This window comes from Dufourea novaeangliae, unplaced genomic scaffold, assembly GCF_001272555.1.
Source record: "Dufourea novaeangliae isolate 0120121106 unplaced genomic scaffold, ASM127255v1 scaffold269, whole genome shotgun sequence".
In the NCBI taxonomy this organism is placed as follows: Eukaryota; Metazoa; Arthropoda; class Insecta; order Hymenoptera; family Halictidae; genus Dufourea; species Dufourea novaeangliae.
This window is the reverse complement of record NW_015374146.1, coordinates 2,692-23,279: the sequence shown is the minus strand read 5'-3', so window position 1 is coordinate 23,279 and position 20,588 is coordinate 2,692. Positions and strand designations below refer to the sequence as shown.

The window sequence follows — 20,588 nt, the reverse complement described above, 5'->3', positions numbered from 1 at the left end:
AGCGTCCATCGGCCCGTGTAATTTCTTGAATGATAAAATACACTTGCACGTACACCGCAGGATCATCTTTCGCGCAAGGTAATAATTTAATGGTCAGTTTACGTTCACACATTAATATAATTAACGTGTAAGAAAATAGTACACTATTAATAGCGACTAAGTAGATTATTTTGGCCTACTTATACGTAAAAATCCAAGATGGGAGGCTCGACCATACACACCCTTCGGCACGACCAATCAGCGTGCACGTTTCAACTCTAAGAGGCTAATAACCTGTGACTTCCATTTTATTTATACAAAGGCAGCGTAGTGTGACTAAGACGGTCTTTACGAAAGACTACGACTACGTTGTTGCGTCGTCGTATGAACTTGTATATCTAAAAATTCGTTTTATAGTTCAAATTTTTTTAATTTCATGTCTTTAATTTAAAATAATACCATATCAGCGTATAGCATTTGGTAATTTTGTGTTGGAAATTAATTACATTGTTTCCCAAATTTGTTAGTGCAATGGAATAAAGTTATTTGAAATTAATGTTTCACGCTTTCTAGTAAATGCATTAGAAACGCACTTCCAAGGACTTTGATTCACGTTTGAGTATGCCATATGGAACGTATTGAAATATGTTGTTTACATATTCGTTATAACACTCTGAATCATTTACGTGCCCTACTTATGCATTACATAAATGAAATATTGTCATTTTAATATATTTCGCTCGTTATTGTTTAATTAACTTTAATAGTATGGTCTAGAATTTGGAAACGATGAAATAACGTTAATAAAAAATTATATTTTCAAAACTTTTGTGATGTTCTAGATTTTAGGTTTTCTCTTTTATCGCACTTTGTTTGACTTGCAAATAAATTCCAGACGTTAAAAACGTTGGTCACGGTATATTTTTTTATGTCCTTCAATTGTTGATAGCTTTTTTATGAAAAGACTAAATTCCAGTCTCGAAAATTGTAAACACGCATAAACATTAAAGCTGATCATCAGTAGTTGTTTACACAGTAATATATTTTTTTACCATAATACGTAATACTCTTTGTGCATATGTACTTCCGGGTGATAATATATCAGTAACTCGAAGTTGTTTATAAAGTTCTTGTTTTTCATCTATTGCCTAAGCCTAAACATTATATGTTAGTTAAAAGCTTCTTACAACCTAATATTGAATACCTTGTATTTACGTTTATAAATATTTAGATTTTATTTTATATTAAATTCAGTTCTGTTTATTATACAAAGAAATACCATTCTGTAATTTGTATTCATCCCCCCTCCTTTTCCTGTCTTCGATAAATACAATGTTAAATACTTTATTTTCAAATGTTTCAGTAGGATCATATATGTATTAGATACGTTAAATGTTTTTTAACGTAAATATCACGTATGTACGATATGATGGTATTGAAACATTAATAAATGTAAATATAAATTACACTTTAAAAAGTCGTTTCTATCACACTACGAGTGTTACGTGCCCTTGAGTACAGTTATAGTTGTGTACATAAATTGATATTGAAAAAATATGTTTATTTATTTGAAGTTATTATTTTGTGGTTGGCCTTAAATTTTCATATTTACTGTATTTACGTATGCTATCATGGCTAATTACAGTGAAAATTAAAAAGCATTTTTCAATAATCATGTTATGATTGTTTTTCAAGGATTCATGAATCATCGATCATTAATTTCTTGGGTATTAAATTACATTACGCGAAGTTTTAACATTCGTGTAATTCAACGATTCTGCATACATATTCATACTGTAATTATAGCTCACTTTGCGTTAAGATTTTTATGTGAATTACGTTGGGATTAGACACTACAATGAATATCTGTACTATTTCCTATTATTAACATTTTATGATTTTAAAAATACGTAAAATAAGTAAGCAATGAATGAAACATTTTCATTAACTACACATATGCTGTTCAAAATAATATTTCTCATTTAGAAGTTTTTACACCACCGAGAAACGTTACAAAGAATTCGCATATGAAAAAGATAACTGTGGGTAGAAAGGCATATGTACATACATATTTGATTTTCCTTCGAACGTTATATTGCTCTTTACTGTGTGTTAAATATTTCCTCATCGTTGCACCACCATTTTTAATACGCGTCGACTGTACTAGATTTCTCAACGTACGCATAATGATTAGAAACTTCTAACGGAGTCAACGAAGTATTTTTTTTCATTTCAAAAGACACTCAAAATATACATAATAATGAGTAAATTGTCGATTTACTTTTATACATTTTGTAACTTCTAGCCCACACATGATTACTTGTAACTTCTCCCTATAAGTTCATCTGTCTGTTTGTTAGTTAATATTTTGAAAATATTGTCCGAATGAAATCGTCTTTGAATTCATTCTCATCGAGAATGTCTTAATTGATAATATTTCTTTAATTGTATCAGCAATAATATGCATAATCAAATGTTCATTAATGATTCATATCCTATATGTAGATCTTATCGCGTTTGATTACCGGTTGCTAGCAACTGGTCCAACACCTTTCTGAGGAATCTCACTCACTCTCGTTATATCCCATTCATTTTTCTTGTTTAATGATTCCAATGACAGAATCATTTACTCAGGCGTGAAATTATTGGATGATTCCTATCTCTTAATACACGTGACTATTTATGTAGTTCTGAATCTTGAACCAAAAAGAGACAGTTCCAGTATGGTCACCTATTTTTCTCTGGTGGACGGGCAAAAGAACATAAGTCAAATTTTGGTCAAAGTAATGTAAGTCATCGTTTCCAAAAAAAGAAGAATGTTTCTAAATCGAGTGTGATGTATATTTTTATAAGTTCAATGGGACGAGACAGATGTTATCAACTTTCACGTCCAAAATCTAACACCTAATCTTGCATTGCACTTATCAGTGATAATAGTTCTGACTTATACCCTTTTGTCTATCCACCAGAAATTTATTCTTATGTTATTCTATTTGTATAACGCAACTGTTTACTGGATCAGTGGTTCCTTCTGTATTTGTAATCATTTTTATCAAATATCTGTCGAAATATTTGTCGAAGATGGTGTGAGTACCCTCTTAAACCAACAATGCCTATAGTGTCAATCTTTTCCATATTTTCCACATGTTTCATTTTCGAGAAATTACAATAAACGGACTAATCAGGACCCACACTACCAATCTCGGAAATGCAATATTTACTACAGATTTACAATCCGTCTCATCGGGTAAACAACAATTTTATACAGTTGTTTACGTTTTGATCGCTAGTCGATCAAGAAAGATTACTCATTTGAAGTGAGGCATTGAACCGATAACAGAATAAAAAACAGGCGAAGGCGTGGTTGTTACGTATCGAGGATTTATCTTCGGAATTTAAAAAAATTGATATGTTATCTACTGTAAACCATAGGTGGGTTGAAACGTAGTAAATATATAATCCGTAGCTAATTCCCATAATATCTGCATTGTTTTTTCATTACTGTTTCGCTCCCAGACTGTTTTTTCTGGTAAAACGATAACAGATAAAAACTATTACATATCTCATCCCGATCGAGTTTTTACTAAGGAGATTACGATACAATGGCGGTGGAGCAAACAAGAACATTACGAAACACGAATAATTAGTTTTTTTGCACATCGATGAAAAGTAACATAGAAAAAAATAATTCTAGACGAGTGAATTTATAACAATATTGAAAAATATAGTTCAATTTTTCAAAAATTAGATGTATTATCAGTTTTACATACAAAATATTCTTTTCGTGTCTGTGTAAATAATACTACACAGCTAATTTGTAGACACTTAGGACAAGCAGAAAGCATCTGTGTGTACGGAGTATATAGATATATAAAATATATTTGCGTTTAGCATTAACACTTTAACACTCACGTCACCCAAGTATGGGTGACATATGCATTAGAAGGAGGCTGGATTATTTAAATATCGTTACAAAATTTTGCGTAAAAGTAATATCGCAGTATAATTTGAAACAAGATGAATAGCCTCTGTAATTCAAACGCATATATTTTCGACGATTTATGACTTAAAAGAACGAAATAAAACGTGTCTGGTTACGTGCGACCTTTTTCACTGTGACAGTCAACGTCTTATTTTACTGTAATAGTGTAGAATAATATTTTGTACAATTATAGAGTATTTATCGGTATGTCTTTCGGTCGATTACATAAGAATGCCGATAACAAGGCAGACATCTGTTGGGTCTAGTAAATAGACCCAGATATCCATGATACAATAATAAGCATGTTTGTCCTGTGTTTTGACTTGACTCGGAAGACTCATTGCGACAAGATCAATGGAACACGAGTGCCGCCGTAAATTCGCCAATATGCATTGCAAATAGAAATATTGAACAATAGTCGGATACAATAGACCTACTGAAAACATTATATCACAAATTTCCTATTTATTGTCGAATAATCATGTAAATCAAAATTAATAAGTATTCTCAAAGATATCGATAGTATAGTAAAAAGAATTCAAATATTTGTGAAACGTATTTTCTTGTTAATATTATTTCTTGCACTTGATAGGGTCCAGGTTTCAAGGCCTGTTTGTGTACTACGTAAAATTATAATCTATTTATGTGTAGATGAATTCAGTGACCACAGGTTATTAACGATGACCAAGATCACGGATACGAGAAAAGCTGTTGCGTACCGGAAGAGGCATGTAAAGTGTGACGAATTAATGTTTTGAAAAACATATATATTAATTTAGGTTTTCATAATAACTCACCTTTGCTCGGTTGTATCATTTTTGTTTACTTACACCCATGCATGTAAACTAGAGAATTAAAAGTGCAAGATGATTAATGAAAAAAAAAGTTAGGTTTCAGACGAAACAATCTAAAAATATTGAAATATGTTTAAAGGCGAATTACAATATTTTAGGTTCTATGCTTCTCCGATAAAATTATTTTCACTACGCGACGGTAGCGCCAAATAGCTTTTAACGTCGCAAACAATCGGTTGTTATGAAATAAAGCCAGCCTGTTTTGTCCAGTACGCATAATTATGGTTCACAATCGGTCGAGGTCAACGACCATAGTCGGTGAAAGTCAATCAACTGCGTAGATAGGCAAAAATAAGTTTTATCATTCCAATCGTTTTTATTTTTTAGCCTTTTAATAATAATCTCTTCATCATCCCTTTAGAGCGATTAGACAATTAAAACACCAATTCTAATTCGGTATTTAGTATTTAATGCACAATCAAACGAATAATATTGTTGTTATTATTGAAATGGAAACAGAATATCTTTTATTGGAACCGAATTTTCCTTATTCCCTCCAATGTTGGAGATAATTATAATAATCATGAATATGTATTCGAATAAGGATACGTAGACTTTCCAAATTCATGCATTATGTATGTGGGCTAAAGAAAAACCAAGACAGTTCGAAAATATTATGTCTGTTTTCATTTTGGAACAAAGTTTAAAATACCAACTGGTATATGACGTTTTATTAATGACTCGACTGCATACACGATGAATATTCATGAAATGTAAACAGGTGAAAACACAGTACAAAAAATTGTACGAAAAATGTTCTATAGAAAAATCATGTAGAATTCATTCACAACATTTCAGCTGCATTTGTACACATTTTATCGAGGAATATATTTTCTTTACTGTCAATCATTACTGCCAATCGGAATCGCTTTACGACAGTGCACATCATGGAAATGCACAGATAAGATAAAGACGATTGATCTTGCATATTGTGAAATGGCAAATGCGTTACTGTTTCCAGATGCGTTAAATACTTGTGTTTAATATTTTACAAAGCTTTTATTAATATGTTCTTAATTATTTAGACTTGTAGCATGTGACCCACAAACGCGGTACAAACAACTATAAAACCGTACCATACAATCTTATCACTGTAATTTACTATCAACGTAATTCGCACTAATATTACGCTAGAAGGGCAGAATTCAAGAATGAAAGACGAATTACAATCAGATCAGAAATATTTGCGTGATTCGAAATTTTCAACTAATTCAGGCAAAATGTTTTGAAATATTCAAGGTACTGTAATACTGTATCATGATTTATAAACGTATTAATTATAATAGTTTATACTATGTAAATACAGACTTTTATGGAATAATTTGCACAGACTAGAATTAAACAAAATTTCGTTCGCCCTGTTAAGTGTTCCTTCTGGTTCGAAATAAAATGAATTCCAAATAAAAATTACTTCAAAAGAAAATTGAAATTGTTTTTATTAGACTGAGTTCTAAATGATCGTGTACACTGCTAATGCATAAAATCAACAGGCCAATAAGAATGAAATATTTCCTTACAATTGTGTCATAGGATTATTCGTATCAAGTTGTTCGAGCACTTATCGTCGAATTTTGTCATAATAGCAAAAGTCATGATAACGCTACTAACGTCACATAATCGACTCTAAATAATAATAGATATTAAATATGACGAAGTGGTCGTACTGGTTTTTCTTCTTTCGCATTCTCTCTGCTTCGTAACAAGGGAAATTTGGTACAAAGACCACAGGAACAGATTTATCATTGCATAAATTTTATTCTATGTAAACGGAACATTATGAACTCCGACGAGATCTGTTAATTTATTCAGCATCCAATACATTTACTTCCGTGGAAACAATTAGCATTGACATTTGTATTGTCATAGACTAAAATGTCAACTATAAATGTGAATCATGATTATACTGTCATGCAAGAAATTTCATGCGAGTCAAACGAAAAGGACAAGAACATGCAAGCATAGACGCTGAACGGTTTCCAAAACTTTAATTATATTTTCAAAATAATAAACAAAATTTCTTAGCTTAATGCAAACAATATAATGAAATTGTAAAACCTATTGAAAATTATTTTGTCAATAAAACAACCAACGTGTTAATTAAATACTTTATTAAAAGTAATATCTTTTTTCTTTATGTAAATTAAAAGTTATTTATATCTGACTGCGTTGATTTCATGGAACCAAACGAATTTCGCATTTCTTGTCAGGAAACTGTTCAAACAAATGCTTAAAGGTTACTCCGTTAAATGGAATGCACTCGAAAATGCTTGCGTCAGAGCAGAAAAACTGTACTTTCCCCGATCGTGTTCCGTTTCGAATATTAATTTACGCTTCCCGTTAAAATTGTGTTTCGTTCAATGGGATCCTCGCCCATTACGCTGTGTGACCAGTGTAAGTAATACGACTCGTGAATGGACAAAAAAAAAAGATGTCGACGCGCTGTGAAACGTGCGCACGCTGCATAACTGCAAACGGCGGGAACGAAACTGCAAAGCAGGAGGAAATAGGCTAGTTGACCTTACTTAAGAAGCACCAATTGTAGCGTGCACGCATGGATACGTGAATGCATTTTTAAGCTGTTACGATACCTTGGAAATATCGGTTCGTGCTAACCTTTCACTATACCCCCTTTTTCGGTACCTTTACACTGTACAGTATTTTTTTTGTATATCCTCACAATTTACCCTCTTTTATCGTATCCATTGATTCATACGTCTCTGTTGCTTGTCAGCGAATACGTACATTTTTTTAAATTATCACGTAACCGAATACATATTTCAAATGTGAATTGATTTGCGCCCTTCGATACCGTACGAAAATTATAATGAACATGAAGGGTCGTAGTAAATCGAATCAATTAGGGTTTGAATGATACCTGTCACTCGAAGCATTCACTGCACAACTACGAGTGACTGAAAATCATTGGATATCTGTGTATGTATATGTAGAAAGAAGCACATAAAGGTTTAGAAAAGAAGAACTGGTATTATCATTTATAAGAAGCTGCAATGGGGACATAAGAATTGCATATTATATTTTAAATAGTAAAAACTATATTTTTAATACAGTATAGTTGCAAAAAAAACAGAAGCCTTGTGTTTTATAAGTGTAAAGAATTGTAATTGGACCAAACAATAATCGACTGTAATATGTAAACAGTAAACACGTAATTTTTATTTTGACAAATTGTCAAGTAGGTTTATGCGTGTGCATTGATAAGATTGCGTGCATTCCTTTTACTTCGATATCGAGCAGACTAAACGAACTAAGTGAAATAAAATGTTATCACTGTACTCATTTAGACGTGTGTACGCTAGTGATAATCGTAATGCAACGTGTGCCACATTCTTAAAAGAACCCAACCATGTGTGTAACAGACTATTAACGAGACCTAAATCTACATCGGTTTGATATTCTACATCTATTGACGAATTACATACTGTTTGTGCATGTATTTTGAATGCACTGCTAATACCAGAATAAATAAAAAATTTCGTATAAATTTATTGAAAATTAGTTTAAATTGCAAACTTTGTATTACAATTAATTGTAAATAAAAATCTAGTTAATTAACACTGCACAAAATTCCGTGGGAATACGGAAAGAAATTCCAACATAACAAAGAAACTCGTTTCTGAATCACTTAGCACACATTATAGTATTTTAAAAGGATACTTCAGAGTTGGAAATGTGACAAATATTGCCGTGTGTATACACCCCGTTAAATGATAAACGTTAAGAATTTTTGTGTACCTGGACTTTGGTCAGACATGTTATTAAAGAAAACGATTATACGATTACATGATCATCAAATTTGTAATAGATACTGTGGTAGAATGTAAACGCAACGCGCATATGTATATGCTTAGAATGTGCAGAAAGATCGAGTAATTGTTTGCTAAAATTATTACCGTTCTTCCAGCCGGTCGAATGCCGTTCAAAGTCCAAGGTTACGTAAGAGAAGCGTACAAGCGGTAATTCAGTACTGTCCATGAGTGAGAAGGAGGCCCCATATGCGGTTTTGTCCCCCTTTAAGCGTCCTACTATGTTGCAGTGTGTTTGTACTACGTGCACATGTATGTGTACGTGTATGATGCATCGTCGGGTACACTCGTGTTAACAAAAGAAACAGACCTATATTATCTTAAACTATAATTGTTACTTATTGCCTATATTGCACTAATATTTAGAGCTTATTATTTACAAAAGTACCTATCTAATAGTTTTATTTGTTATACATCAGCCCAAACGGAGTGAAATGAAAAATAATATAGTATGGGCTATTTGTACAGACAAGTTTTATACAGTGTCATGTAATAGAATTCAACAATGTGATAGGAGACAAAGTAGAGACAAAAACAGTGATGATGACATTAAATTCAAAAATTGTTTCATAAAGAATTAAAAAAAATTACAATGACTTTTGAGAGTTCATTTTGATAAAAAAGTAACTTCGGCAAACAATTTTAATATTTTCATAATTCTATCTCTACTATCAAAGTAGTACAGGGTGTCATGTAATTGGTGGTTCATTCGAGTAGAGGGTGATTCTACGTGACAAAATAGGTCGAAAATATGGAAAATATAGAATTACAATTTTTCCTTTGAGACTTCGTCTTCGAGACTATTGAATTTGAAGATCTGCTTGATACGCATTTAATTGAATAGGACTTTGCTACGGCGTCTGTTCATTGCATTCCATTTCTATTTATTAGCGCGAAGAATACACGCGGATTAATTTTCAAAGTCGATTTTTTCCAATAGAATTATTCCTTGCATGGTTGTACCATCAGTTACATGACATCCTGTATAATATACTGTATACAGGGTGTTCCGCTTAAAACAGGCGACCTAAATATCTTCTCCATTTGTTTGTAATTGAGATTTCCATTGTGTGTAATTGAGAAATATTTTTTACGTAATTTAAATTGTTTCAAGATACGAATCTGATGGCGGAAAATTTTGTATATGTTATTTTTTAACGGTTTTTTCAAGGTCACCCATGTTTTTTTACGTATAAAATTATATAATTCACTTATATAATTTTTTCCACCATCTGATTCGTATCTTGAAACCATTTAAATTACGTAAAAAATATTTCTCGTACAATATTATTAAATAAAATCTATTTATTCGTTAAATGTTTCCATTATTATGGTTTCATTAATTAGACTTTGTTAATTTCAGATTTGTAGTTAATATTCAGCAACATGGCGGAAGCTCATGCAGCTGTAGCATTTAGTTTTTCCATTACTCACGAAGGATGGGATGTTAATTTAGACAGAGAAGTTTTACATTTAGTATGGCAATCGGGTGTTCGTTCCTGGAAAAAAAGATTCTTTAGATTTCTTGTAAGTATATGAAACATTTAATTCATTGAATATTTGATTGTTCAAAGAAAGGTCTGATAACACAATATTGCAATGGTTTTAGAACAATCTGAAAAGTGGCGTATACCCTGCCTCTTTGAGAAGTTTATGGTTTACTATAGCTTTGGTGACTGTAATACATTTCGCAGGTTACAGGATACCTTATGACCTTGTTGGGAAGACTGTACCATACCTTTCAGGGTAAGCTCCACTATTTATTTTATGTGACTCACTACTCCTCTAATTCGTGCAAGTACAAATTTTATTATGCCCATAATTGTTGAGTATTTGGTTTTTTCTTGTTTTAATAGGTCTTCAATACTGACACACTTAGCAGGATCATTTGTTGTTGGGCTTCTTTTATGGTTGGTAGTGATATATGTGCTTCGGTACACCTTGAAATTATTACTTATTTACAAGGGATGGATGTATGAATCAAGAGAAAAAGGGTATAAAATTTCGAAAACGACGAGAATCTGGACTCTGTTAGTGAAATTATTAATTGGATGGCGCAAACCAATGTTATACAGTTTTCAAGGATCCTTGCCGCGGCTATCGTTACCATCAGTAGAAGAAACTATGAAACGGGTTAGATTATAAAATACTTTTGTAATTTTATACCAAATTTAATTATTTACTCGCGTTTATCGTCAAATTTAAATCACTTCCTCGACTGATTTCCTAGTTTTCCCCTTTTATTTAACTAATTAAAACTATTTAAAACAGTATCTACGAAGTGTTCGACCCTTACTGGACGATGAAAATTATGCTCGGATGGAGACTTTGGCTACGGAATTCCAAAACGGGATCGGTGTGAAACTTCAGCGTTATCTAATTTTGAAGTCTTGGTGGGCAACTAATTACGTTTCCGATTGGTGGGAAGAATATGTTTATCTACGCGGGCGATCTCCCATTATGGTGAATTCAAACTTTTATGGCATTGATGCTATTCTCATGCATCCTACTACTGTGCAAGCTGCTCGTGCTGCAAACGTCGTTTATTCATGTCTGCAATACCGACGTCTCATCGAATGGCAAGAACTAGAACCGGTTTGTAAATTACTTTTATCTTACATTTAATACAATTACTTCTTGTTATATGTATAAACTTTCACAGAAATAATATCTCAGCTGTTCATTTCGAAGTTGTATTTTTAAATTACAACATTTTATAAGGCAATAGAGATAGTTTTACATGGATTATGAAATATTAAAGTTAATAAAACATGTCATGTATGCTTTAATTTGACGATTTCAAATTTTCTGGTATTAAAAGGTATAACGGAGGTATAAAAGATCTTATTATATATTTAGATATAGTACAAGAAACATGTTTAAATGTAACATAATATTATTTTGGTTTCTAGATACTGGTTCAAGGTCTGGTACCCTTATGTTCATGGCAGTATGAAAGATTATTTAATACTACAAGAATACCGGGACGGGAAACTGACAGAATTGTTCATTACCAGGATTCTAAACACGTTGTCGTATATCATAAGGGCAGATACTTTAAAGTTCCTATTTATTACAAAAACCGAATTCTTCAACCTTCTGAACTTGAACTGTAAGTCAGTCATAGTTGTATGCTTTTCCACAGTTAGTAAGAGTACAATAACTAATTATACGTTTCAGTAGGTTTTTCAATATGATAATAAAAAAAACTTTTATAAATATATTTCACAGATTTTATCATAGAAATTAAAAATGTATGGGGCACAAACGTATTATGACAAAAGTTGCCGTATACGGGAAAAATTTTTTAGAATCAATGACTTCGTCAAACATTCTACTAAAATTCTTTTGACAAGGTCACTAAATCTTTTTACAAGCTCGTGTATTTTTCACGATTCTGTTTAACATGCATGTATGTAGCACGCAATCGAGAGAGTTCAATGACTATACTCGGTTAAGGTCAAAGCCACAGATAAAGGGAAAGTATTTACTCTTTGCCTCGTATAGTCATTTGTAATATGTTGATTTTACTTATTATCAGATAATGAGACATTTAATACAATTATCGGCAACTTGTAAAGATTTCACATCCCAATGGCAAAATAATCGTGAACTGGTTATTGTATCATGAAGCCATAACATTGACTGATATACATTATAGGAAATAATTGAACATTTTAAAGCATAAAAATGATTATTATGCAGAAAAATAATTAGTGACGCGTTAATACGAAATCACTAGTTATTGGACTTAATTGAATGTATATAGATTTATACGATTCTTTCTATGAAACTCTTAGCAACCTCTAAAGTATATACTCTGCTTTCACACATAAGTAAATTTATTTTGAAACTAGATTTTCAAAGTTTGTTTGTATTATTTAGCTTACTATTTTTGTTATCGTAAATATTTTTGTGGTAATAGTTATGTATTACGTGTAAATATGCTTAATTATGTAGTTTTCTACTGTAAATATAACAAATAATATATTACAGTCAGATGCATCAAATTTTACACGATCAATCTGAGCCATCGGTAGGTGAAGAAAAGTTAGCTGCATTAACAGCTGGAGAAAGACCTACATGGGCACGAGCTAGAGAAGAATTTTTCGTGAAAGGAGTAAATAAGGCGTCTTTAGATCTCATCGAGAAGGCAGCATTTGTGGTCGTATTAGATAACATACCATATATATATGATCCAGTAAGTGATACCATAAAAATTGTAAAAAGTTTCCCCTTTCAAGTATTAGTGTATACACAGAATGATTTTATGCATTACTAGGCAAATCCAGAGAAGTTAGATCAGTATGGTCGAATTTTATTACATGGTAAAGGATATGACAGATGGTTTGATAAATCTTTTACTCTATGCATCGGCAACAATGGAAGAGTAAGTAATGGTATCATGAATACTTATTAAATGTAATGTAAAATAGAATTCTGAAACACTGTCGTTTACAGATTGGTTTTAATGCTGAACATTCGTGGTGAGTTTCTCTTACATAAAATATAAATTTTTAAAATTTATGTCAGATGATATAAAAAAACAATGTATAAGACAAGCAGATGGTTGAAAAGCAGTTGATTCGTAACGAAAAATACGTATAACATTTACGTTTTTTATATATATAGTAAAATATAAACCATTCTCATTGTTAGTAAAGTCGATACGGCATTGTAGTTATATTCATTAATCGGCAGTTGTGTTATAATATGTATGTTGGCAAAACAAGTACTATAAAATTATAATAGATTACCTTGAAATCGATATATAATGAGAAGTAATGAGTAGGGCAGACGCTGCAGTGATGTCACATTTATGGGAGTACGTCATGTCTCAAGAAGCCAGCAATAGACAGTAAGAATCTAAGTCTAGCTACAGAATGCACTGAATTCTTCACTGTTTCTTCTGCTTCTCTTGCCTTCTCTACTCTTCCTAAGAAGGCCTACTATAATATATTATCTACAAGTCATGTGTAAACCACGACCTTCAAAGATTGTATTTAATTTTTTTTATTTCTAGCTTTTAATTATGTTCAGTTGAACTGATTAATGTAAGTTGATCGTGATATAAAGTATACTTACAAAATATGTATAATCACTTGTGTACATAAGTATACTTTAGTTATAAACATACTGTTCTTTAAAATATATTTTCTGAAATATATTATCTTTGAAGGTTTAGTTAATGTCTGCCATCTCTTTGTGTTATTTGTACCAGATGTGATAATTAAGTTTTGAGAATAATTCGTTTAAAAACGTTACTTTAAATATCATACAAAATGAAACCATCACCTTTAAAGTAGTTGAGACTGTACACACGCACTCCGGCGTCGAATCCATTAAGCGTAATATTTCTGGTATCTGTTTTAATACCCGCATTGTAGTTCAAGCGTGGCAATAAAATTCCGAGAATAATATCCGTGAAGTTACGTCCACTTTGACGGAAACAAAATTGTTCTTAAAACAGATACCAGAAATGTTATGATCAATGTATCCAACGCCTGGAGTGCGTATATGTTTAATTTTGAAAATAACATTTTTAAATGAATTATTCTGGATACTTTCTTGTTACACCTCGTATGCCTGTTTATTGATTTACTGTATTCAAATGATTTCTTTTATCTGTAATAGTTAAATAATTTTATTTACAATGTGCTTGTTAGGGCTGATGCTCCTATAATGGGATCTCTATGGGAATTTGTAATCGGTAATGAGGTGAAAATGGGGTAATTTTTTTTCTAATATTTCTTATATATTTTAACATCACAAGCTCTTCATACATTGTAACCGCTCATCTCAAACTAACTTTTGCATCACATAACACATTTTCCCTTTTTAATTTAACTTCTATACATTATATTCTGTGCTAAATTATATATCTTATGTGTATTCGAGTATATATGTACACATTTATTCCTACACTTCAATCACAACATTTGCACACAATTCAAGTGTTGGAATATGTTGGAATTTAATTCATTAAAACTTCAGTGTTTCAATGTTATTTATAATAATTATTATTTTTTATAAACTTTAACTTCAACTTTATTCGATTAGATCATTTTCATGTAGGGTATGCTCTTGGAAGGGAGAATCTCTGTAGAGAAAGTGATATTTGTATTTCATTAGTTATCTAGAATAATTATTTCCTAACATAAACATTGAATTATAGGAGTCTATCAGTTAAGATTATATACTATTTATATAAACATATAACAGGCACTGACACCTCCGTTTGTTTCTTTAATAGTATCTATTTAACAAAATATTTGCAAGCTGAACCTTCACTTTACCCTTCATACTATATTTTGTTAAGAGTACACCTGTTCCAGGAACCCTTGCATTCATACATGTCATTTAAAACTGAATTCATACATACATTTGTGTACATGTATACACCATGTAAGATTGCTATGTGTTTATATTTTAAAGAGTTTATATATATATTACAGATACACAGAAGATGGGCATAACAAAGGTGAACCAGAGTTCACACCTCCACCTCCAACACGACTTCAATGGGATTTAACTCAAGGCTGTATAGATGCTATTGAAGAGTCAGCTCAAGTAAATTGAATCTTTAATTTTCAATACTTAAAAATCAAAATTCGTTAACACATGAATCAAACAATAATTGGCATTTATTAGAACAAATGATAACGAATGTAAAAATTATTCTCAAATCTATTAACAATTTTATCAAGTTATTATTTCATTTGTTAGATTGCTGAAAAGTTATTAAATGACGTCGACCTGCGCATTTATGTGCATGATGATTATGGCAAAGGTTTCATGAAAATCAACTCGATGTCACCTGATGCATACATACAAATGGCTCTTCAATTAGCGTACTTCCGTGATTCAAATAAATTTAATTTAACTTACGAAGCTTCCATGACCAGACTGTTCCGTGAAGGAAGAACGGAAACAGTGAGACCATGTACAATTGAATCTACTGAGTGGGTGAAAGCAATGCATGATAATGATGCAACTGTAAGTAATGAAAAAACTCAAAACAGTATTTTTCTTCTATTAATTTTAGGATTGTTATCAAATACATATATTTAAGGGGAGTGGGGCATTCAGGCGAAAATCAGTTAACAGTAATTTTCCAGATAAAATTTGGAAAATACGTTTTTCTCTGTCATTTTTCATTCTTTCATTGAAAGAAATTTCTTCAATTTTTCATTGAATTCAATTATGTAAACATTAATTTTGTAAAAGAACTTTATCCATAATAGGAAAAAATGTTGAAAAAATGATCTCATTGTAAAATCTATACCCTTATTTCTTCACTATCACATACGTAAACTGCAAAAAATTTCAGCTCGAAAACTTCATTTTTGTTAGAGATATTTTAATTTTAAGACGAAAAGTTTATCTGGAAAATTACTGGTATATAATTCATTTTCACCTGAATGCCACCCTTCTCTTCCCCAAATATTAATGTGCCTAATCTGTAACACGCTTCATGAAAAATATTTAGCGTGATTAATCACTGTGTTGTTTATTTGTGTTAGATACTTCAAAGTATGTTATAGACCAGTTTGTTACCTTTATTGGAAATTCTATGAAATTAGTATTCAATTCGTAAATGATTTTCTGTTACAGGTAGAACATAAGTACAAATTACTGACGGCTGCTGCAAAGCAGCATCAGAAGGGTTATCAAAATGCTATGAGTGGTAAAGGAATAGATAGACACCTATTTTGTTTATATGTAGTATCGAAATATTTAGAAGTGGATTCTCCTTTTTTGAAGGTAGTCTTTTTAACAGTACACTTGTACGAATTGATCGAAGAACGTATTTAATCATTTTTTCTTGCAGGAGGTCTTAAGCGAGCCATGGAAGTTATCTACTTCACAGACCCCACATGGCCAAACGTCGCTAATAAATTTGAAGAAGTATCCTAACTGTATTTCTGCAGGCGGTGGTTTTGGCCCTGTTGCTGATGATGGTTATGGTGTTTCCTACATAATTGCTGGAGAAAACCTCATATTTTTCCACATCTCCTGCAAAGTTAGCTCTCCAGAAACTGTAAGGATATGCATTCAACTATTTACACGTGACACGTGACCATTACTATTTCTATAATCTTACTAGTAACTAAAATTTTATTCATATTTGCCCTTAGAATGCTAATCGATTTGCAAAACACATACAAAGAGCACTAGCTGATATGAAGAATTTATTCAATGAAAGACAGAAGTTGCAAAAGAAGAATGGATCTGCGTAGTTATTGTGCAAGAAGGAACAAAATAATCATGATCGCAAACTAACGACAAGGGAATACTTTCTTCTCAAAGCACAAATAGCCTATTTGTCGAAATAAGTCCTAATGTGGACAATCAATAAGTACAGACTAAATGACTCAAGTATAATTTTCATCAAACGTGTTAAGTGGTTTACTTACAACATTCATGTAATTTTATAAAGCAAATATTTATATTTCGCATCTTTCGATACTGCATACTAAATGAACGCATGCGCATAATTTAGTTGTACTGATTTTTAAATGAGAAATTATTTTCAAATATGGCTCACAGAGATATTCGATAATTAGAAACTATGACACGATATAAATCACTTAAATCAAGTTATTGCTTGAATACTCTAGGTTTCAGGTATCTTGTCCAATTATTAGTTTATCTTAATTTACTTTTAAAAACTTATTAATGATCGAATGTTTCATGATTAGTATTAATAAACAAATTTAAAAAGGCAACTAGATAAAATAATTAAAACAGAATGTTCTAAAGAAACTAAGATCAAGTATCTCTAATGATAGAATCTTTTATTTTACAGAAAAGAAATATCACTTGATGAGCGTAGTATCGAGTACATACTTACAATTAATCATTAGAATACTAAAATATTTAACAATCAATATTTGAGCGAAGTGTTTAATATTTTGTGTTACTATTCAAAATAATCGGTGTATTATAATTGATTTCATTGTACAGACTACACGCAAAAGCAATGAAGGAAATACTTGCATTTGCAATATTTGAGGTAATACTTTCATAATGATTGGTAATCCTCTATTGTTATATCATTATTGTGATCAAAAGTTATATATTATAATGCACAGGGCATTATCACTATCACATATTATATAATACAATTGTAACATTTGAAACTCAAATTTTGAATAAGTTAAATATCAATTGGTAGTTTCTATGTTCATTGCCGAGCAAATGCTGCAAATTTGATTAGTGATCTGTCACTTTGAATACAGCGTTCTCGTGTTAGTAATTAGTGTAAAAATATATCAAATAATATGCCATAAATCAATATCTGCAACCTATCAATGCAAAGTTTTAATGTTATAGTTAGTTTTATACGTATAATGTATTATTCTTTTTACTATGTCTTTATTAAAATTATATTTCCAGGTACTGGTGCTTTTACACTTTTATTAATGGTATTTTACAATTTTAAGATTTGTTCGATGTTTAGAAAAGAGACTTGATAGAACAGTTACATGATGTGATCATATAAAAATTGTAAATAATTTTAATTCATAACAATTGAATACTTTATAAATGAAAAAGAAATTAGTGATAAATAAAAATGATGTATCTGATAATTTTTAGAATTTCCAGAACTGGCAGCTGCCGATTTCTAAAATGATTGTATGGCGTCATACAGTAGGCGCTCAGTTTATTGCAGACTATATTATTGCAACTTAGGAACACCCTTCGCTCACACGTATTTCTCACCCACGTGCGCGCACCCCACTCTGTCGTCCAGCACATTATTTGTTGCAATCACTAACCTGTGCTTTTCTACACTTTTCTACATAAATAAGATAACTAAGCAAATTTAGTTATTAATCATTTTGTACGGTACAATTTTATTCACACTATTGCTTACATTGTTTTCAATAAACAAGAATAAATGAAACTACTGTTCAATCATACGTGCTTTATAAAAAATGGTTCAGTAACTTTGAGTGCTCAATATCTTCGAAAATCACCGAAGGAACCATGATCGCAAATTCTTCTGTTCGTTCGCTGAAAAGTAAACGTATTAGAAAGACGTTTTGTGTTGTAGTCCTGCCAGAACTATTATTTTTTTTTTTTTGGGTACAAGAAAGTAATAACGATTAATATTGCTATTATAAACACGTTAATATTATTACGTAAATTTAATTGAAATAGATTATTTTTCCATTGTTAATACAACAGTATAACAGTGACAACAAAGGCTTATGTTTTCAAATACAAATAGTATACTTCTATTCTGCATTGTCACACATAAGTAAGTAATATTTATGAAAAAGCAATTGAAACACAAATTTTTATTTTACGTATCCTTATAATAAACAAAGATTTTCTGTCGTATATGTAGCCTTAAAATATTCTAAGTTTCGTGTAACATAGAATCTTACATTCATTCTTACAACTAGAGAAATTAATTTTAAGTTCGCAGCCATTAGCTCGGTATTACCTTCAGTTTACAGTACTTTACCGATGATAATACCGATTGCCCAGGCCTCACCACGAGGAGGTTGCTGCGAATGGAGACCCAAGGAGGATAAATGGAATCACATGCGTTCCACATCTATCCCCCTTTTACAATAATATTTACATATTCACACTGAACAACTTAAACTAAACACAACGCAGAAACTAAAACTAATATGGACGTAGCCAGGAGGGGCACTTGCCCCCCCCCCTGGACGAAAAAAATTGCATTGCTTCCCCCTGACTGATAACCTGGCCATACTCATGGAAACTAATGTTCAAATAACGCAGTTATTTTTTAAACCCGTTCGGCTTTATGACAATCCTCGGTTGATGAGAAACCTTCATATACTGATCTTTGTTTTATGTTTTATGTCACTTTGACGCAAAAATCTATCCGTCGCGAAACGCCTTCTTGTACATGCCTGTCACGTCTCATACATCAGTCAAAATACACTACTCAATTTTTATTTCTGTCGTCGAGTAACGTGGTAGTACGCATTTGTGATATAATTTAATACAAATTGTTAATGTACAATTGTAGATACAGTATTAAAAATATTAATGAAGACAAATATTAATGAAGACAAATATTAATGAAGACAAATATTAATGAAGACAAATATTAATCTTGAAGTACTTCACAGTAAACTGGTATATTATATACTGTATTCAAATAGTAAATAAATTTACGTTATATTAATTTCGTTATTTATCTACAAATGACGGTATAACTGTTGAAAATAATAATTAAGACACTAATGGGTGAAATAAAATTTTTATTAACATACTAATTATCATAAAAATTAACTCTAATACCAAAGGTGTCCAAATGCCACCCACGAGCTAGAAGCAATTACAGGTTTCCCCTCGTAGATATCCCCGACTACCGACCTCAGATTGACTCGAACGAGTCAATCCAAGTCCCATAGTGAGGGTACCTCCGGAGGGGAAGAATGCTGCGCATAAGTAGTAGATGGACAACTCTGGGCCTGCCCTTTTTAATGGACAGAATACAAATACTCAATCCTTCTGAGTATATACGTCTACCATACAAATATGTTTATACACAGTACATGCTGGTGAAACACAGTAGTACCTTCCCTGCATTTAACGCTCACACTCCATTAAAGTGGTCGTGAGTACACACCAGTATGTCTCAATACTCTACCCGTGTACGTAACCGTATGCGTTCTTTGCCAGTGGCAACGAAAACACCGGCCACGATAACTGGAAATCGCAATGCACTTTTCAACGGTCATACATGCACAACGTGTTAAATTATTCCATAACACGCGGTTTTTCACTAGGGCGTGCATATCGATGCACAGGTGACATAACTTAATACGTCTTCTTTTTATGCACCGATACTTTATTGCGATTCCCAGTACACGTGTTCCACTATTCATGGAACTTGCAAATACGAATGATACCTTTGTGTCTTGCGACACTGGTTCCGGTTTTTGAAACGTGCTG

At 31.7% G+C, this 20,588-nt stretch overlaps 1 protein-coding gene across 1 annotated transcript; it reads left to right on the top strand.

Annotated features, from left to right (window-relative positions):
- Window positions 1–2: 2 nt before the first annotated feature.
- On the top strand, window positions 3–17,127 carry LOC107191475 (carnitine O-palmitoyltransferase 1, liver isoform). Its single transcript, XM_015580536.1, has 15 exons — window positions 3–78; window positions 10,003–10,166; window positions 10,249–10,385; window positions 10,496–10,772; window positions 10,911–11,234; window positions 11,552–11,751; window positions 12,636–12,840; window positions 12,922–13,029; window positions 13,101–13,126; window positions 14,306–14,368; window positions 15,095–15,209; window positions 15,366–15,635; window positions 16,254–16,403; window positions 16,471–16,680; window positions 16,778–17,127. Exons 2-15 carry the CDS (start codon window positions 10,026–10,028, stop codon window positions 16,877–16,879), a joined length of 2,328 nt encoding a protein of 775 aa, XP_015436022.1. The 5' UTR covers window positions 3–78; window positions 10,003–10,025; the 3' UTR covers window positions 16,880–17,127.
- Window positions 17,128–20,588: the final 3,461 nt, after the last annotated feature.

Coding starts and splice junctions, on each gene's coding strand:
- LOC107191475 (XM_015580536.1), top strand. CDS start 10,026: ATGGCGGAAGCTCATGCAGCTGTAGCATTTAGTTTTTCCATTACTCAC. Junction 13,127..14,305: donor TTTAATGCTGAACATTCGTG/GTGAGTTTCTCT, acceptor TGTGCTTGTTAG/GGCTGATGCTCCTATAATGG. Junction 14,369..15,094: donor GGTAATGAGGTGAAAATGGG/GTAATTTTTTTT, acceptor TATATATTACAG/ATACACAGAAGATGGGCATA.